The 4579-nt window shown below is 41.1% G+C and overlaps 1 protein-coding gene across 1 annotated transcript; it reads left to right on the top strand.

Annotated features, from left to right (window-relative positions):
* The first annotated feature begins 3300 nt into the window (after positions 1-3300).
* Positions 3301-4195, top strand: LOC122041341 (ribulose bisphosphate carboxylase small subunit, chloroplastic-like). The gene is made up of 3 exons (XM_042600988.1): positions 3301-3521; positions 3595-3726; positions 3800-4195. The coding sequence occupies exons 1-3, from the start codon at positions 3351-3353 to the stop codon at positions 4037-4039; spliced, it is 543 nt and encodes a 180-aa protein (XP_042456922.1). The 5' UTR covers positions 3301-3350; the 3' UTR covers positions 4040-4195.
* The last annotated feature ends 384 nt before the right edge of the window (positions 4196-4579 follow it).

Below are 4579 nucleotides of genomic sequence, written 5' to 3'. Positions count from 1 at the left end.
CAAGAACTACTTAGGTACAAAATGTTTCATAAGAACGGCTTGATCACTATCCTTCAAGTGCTACCACTATGCAATTCCGGGAATGCAAACCTTTCATTTCTCCACTATTTATGGTTTTTGAAGAAGAATGTTCATCACGACTAAACTTCTATAAACTTGTAAAAGAACAAGAAAGCATGCAAATGATATGAAAAGAGTTTTCTTTTCTGGATTTCCTAAATAGATAATTTATATTACACGTTTCCAATGATATGTAGCTTAACGAATTAAAGCTCATCTTTATTAACCGATATGACAAATGACTGGCAAAGCTCAAAAAACTCATTTCTGATTCATGGTCCATCAAAGGTTAATTCAGTTTCACTAAATATGATATTGGGACATTCGGTGGCCAAAGACCAAAACAGACATAACCATCTATCTTTTTTAGCACAGTTTGTCGGGAGACAAGCATCATCAGGAACAAAATGATATCTGATCTAATGCATCTTCAGCGGCAAACTGAATATAAAATATGTTTACTCTTAAGGGATTAACTTGGTTAAATCATCGTGAAATGTTTGGCCTACCTAGTTAAAGGCAACCAACTATAGGACTGAATGCATTACTTGGTTGGAGCAGGGCCTATTTAGCGGATGACCACTGATGAAGCTTCACGGCCAATCAGGAGAAATGGATCAGTCGCAGGAAGCGTAAGAGGTAATCAGTAGGTAAGTTGAATTTGTTCGTTTGTTCAGTTAAGGTCGAGTGGGTTGAGTTAGACGGTGCCAAAGTGAAGGATGAGATATCCTTGCACCTATAGAGGATAGTTACTTCGTGTTGAGCCTTGATCAACTGAGGATTTGAGTTGGAGTAGACTTAGTGCTTAGGTGAGGCCAAGATAGGTTCCCACAAACTCAGAACTTGAAACAATGTGGATGATTTGGAAGCGTTCTAGGCTATGTGATGGCTGTAGGCACTAGGTGGGGAGCTAAATGTCATGTTATAACTGGGACATGCAGCTAAAGCAATCGACTAGCTGATCCCCTACCAAAACTCATACAACCCTTTGGACATATGCCGTTCTCCTATTATTGGATAAATCAAGCAGAAATTTATTTCACATGGGGGTTAAATTTTTATATGAAATGTTCCAATATACAAGAATCAGCAATTTCTAGCTGTAGGTGAATATGTCATGCGATCTATAGATGGCTACTAACATCTTACCTCATCCAGCCTTCAAAACATAGATAGCGTCACTAATTTACAGAACTCAGGATATGGCATTATCACTGATTTCAGAGAAGTAATGAAACCTTTACTTGCACATAGTTTAGAGAAGTCACTGAAAATAAGGCATAGTATTGTGTCAATTTATATATAACAAAAACTCATCTCCAAAATCCTTTATTACAACTAATGAAGAGGGAGCATACTGCAGTGTCAAAGAAGACTTGAACAGCTTGATGTTGTCATATACTTATTAGTGCTTCAAAAAGGTTAAGAGAATAAGCTAGGTATGTAGGATTGAAAATAATTTAGATATCTCCATAATTGCATGATATTGTCCACTTTGGGCCTAGACTCTCCCTAAAAGGGAATGTGTTTCCAATATGGGACTATGTTTGCAACTTTGCAACCCAACAATCCCCCCCTTCGTCCGATCTTCGACCCACCAGGTCTTTCTGCCTCTTGGTCCACCCGACCTACTAGGACTTCCTGCCTGGTGTCTGGTCCTCTTGATCTGAACATAAGATCCTCCACTTTCTTTATTCGAGGTCAATATTGTACTCACATGACTCAATCAGACCATAGCCCTTGTGCACAGTCGGCGGTTAAACCTTCTGGCAGTCCGGGCTCTGATACCAATTGTAGGATCGAAAAGAATTTAGATATCTCCACAATTGCATGATATTATCCACTTTGGGCTTAAACCCTCATGGTTTTGCTCTTGGGCTCTCTCCAAAAGACCTCATGCCAATAGATATATCTTTTCTCTTATAAACTCATGATCTTTTCAATGTGTTTCTAATATGAGACTATGTTTACAACCTTACAACCCAACAAAGTCAACTTATAAAAGATAGCAGAAGCCAATGCATTGTTAGCATATGCTCTCTTTACAATGCTCTTCTAGAACTGAATAACTTTGGCATATTAATTAACAAAGATGGTCAACGTGATGTAATATAAACAAGGATCTAATATTATCAAATGCACATATAGAATTTATCGTTTACTCTATTTTTGGAACTAAAAAACTCTCTTTTTTTTCTGCACTCGTATCCCCTGATTTTGATAACATTATACTGAAGCATTATAAAGCTTGTTTCAAATCATCCACTTTTAGAATTCATGGCATAAAGATCAGTGATGAAATTCCCTTTTATCATTTGGCACACTCTAATTAATACTAGTGTTACCACCCTGTTTCCGTCAAGAGCAGAAGGATTCAAGGATCGAATCAACAACCAAAAGCTCATTTGTCTTTATTTTAAATGCAAAAATTCATGATCCAAAAAGAACACCACCTTGGAAGCCGTCTCGAAGCTCGCCACCCTCTGCAATCTCCTCCACCGACGACGGCGATCTCCGTAGACCTCCCTTCCTCGCCCTCTCGGACAGCACCGTCGACGCCGCCACTGCACCTCCCATCGCCACCGCGGCAACCTCACCAAACACCCCCCTTCTTCATCTCTCTGTTCGCTATCAACCCTAATCCAATCCGAGGAAAAAGCGTCGAGGAACAAAATGAAGACGAGGCGACAAATAAGGAAACTGGCGCAACGGTTTTTCAATGGATCCCATCCAATTACAATATTAATTCAGAACCTTGCAATCGCCATACTTCTTTAGTCGCGGCCACTTGATTGTACGGCAATGGTCTGGTGACGCTTGTATACAAAGTTGCCTGGAGAGGATCCTGATCCGCTCACTCAACTATCAGCGGAATTTGCACCCAATAACTAGAATAATTCAATTTTTTTCCTATTTATTTCTTTATTATTATTATTAAAAAGTAGCCAATGAAATACTCTGTTCCAGTAACTAACAAAAGCAGAACATCTATTATTTCAGGTGCTTGATAAAATAAAAATAAAAAATAAAAAACTGAAAAACACAGCATCACTCATTCACGGCGATAAGCGTTAGCCACTCCCGCGACGTGGCGCGCGGAGAGCGCCACCGAGAGATAAGGCTGCAAATCCGCTCCAGCCGTTCTGTGTGGCTCCCGGCGTCCCCAGAAAACCGACGGTCCATATCGTTTGCGTTATCCTCATCCAGCCGTCCGTGGTCTCTTTATACCCAGGGGCCGTCGCCACTGTGAGCAGAAACGCAAAAGCATCAGACCGCAGCAGCTCTCGCCGATGGCTTCTTCCTCCGCCACCATGGTGGTCTCCTGCGCCCGCTCCTCCTCCGGCATGGTCGCCCCCTTCTCCGGCCTCAAGTCCCTCTCCGGCGTCCCGTTCCCGACCAAGAGGGCGAACGCCGACCTCTCCCACCTCCCCAGCAACGGCTGCCGCGTCCGGTGCATGCAGGTCCGTTCCCCTCCCTAAACCACCGATCTGCCCTACCGATCCAAGAACTAACTCTCTTCCCCCTTTGCCTCAGGTGTGGCCGATCGAGGGGAAGAAGAAGTTCGAAACCCTCTCCTATCTTCCTACCCTGAAGGACGAAGCCCTGCTGAAGCAGATCGAGTACCTCCTCCGTTCCAACTGGATTCCCTGCTTAGAGTTCTGCAAGGTAAGGGCCATCATAGATCATATTCAGAATTTGGGATTTAGGGTTACAAATAACGAAAATGGGTAATTTGCAGAGAGGATTTGTGTGGCGCGAGAACCATCGTTCGCCGGGATACTACGACGGACGGTACTGGACGATGTGGAAGCTGCCGATGTTCGGGTGCACGGACGCGACGCAGGTGGCGAAGGAGGTGGAGGAGTGCAAGAAGGAGTACCCCGACGCCTTCATCCGCATCATCGGCTTCGACAACAATCGCCAGGTGCAGTGCATCAGCTTCATCGCCTACAAGCCCACCGATGCCGATTTGAAGTGATATATTATTGAATAAATGAATAAAAAAAGTATTAATTATATGAATATCACTTTGTAATTCTGTGAATTCCAATTTGTATTTGGACGGCACTGTTGGAGAGTGTTGTTGCTGTTACTTGTTGTTGTATCCCTAAACTAAAATATGATATTAAATTTATGTTTTGTGTGAACTTTGGAATTCTATTCGAAAATAGAATTTATGAAAAAAAAATTATATAGTGGAATTTTTTTCCTATTTATTTTAAAAAAGGATGAATTATTATTTTTATCTAATGATTAGATTAGATGGATTTGAAAATTCATTCCTATAATATGTTTTGATATTTTAATTTTCTTTCTTCTTATCACTTTTTATTTTCTCCCAATGGGCATATGGTATAATTCTCAACCACGCTTTAAAAAAAAATCCACCTTAAAATTTTTTTTTTCCTTCTTGATTTCTTCCTTAGTAAACAACAGATTAAAGTTTGATCGACGTTTTATTGAATTGCGCAAGTAGATTTCATGATTTATCCTTTCGTAAGTGTTACTGGAATTAGAA

This window comes from Zingiber officinale, chromosome 2A (genome assembly GCF_018446385.1).
Source record: "Zingiber officinale cultivar Zhangliang chromosome 2A, Zo_v1.1, whole genome shotgun sequence".
Taxonomy (NCBI): Eukaryota; Viridiplantae; Streptophyta; class Magnoliopsida; order Zingiberales; family Zingiberaceae; genus Zingiber; species Zingiber officinale.
The sequence above is the reverse complement of the archived record's forward strand: the minus strand, read 5'-3'. Positions and strand labels throughout refer to the sequence as shown.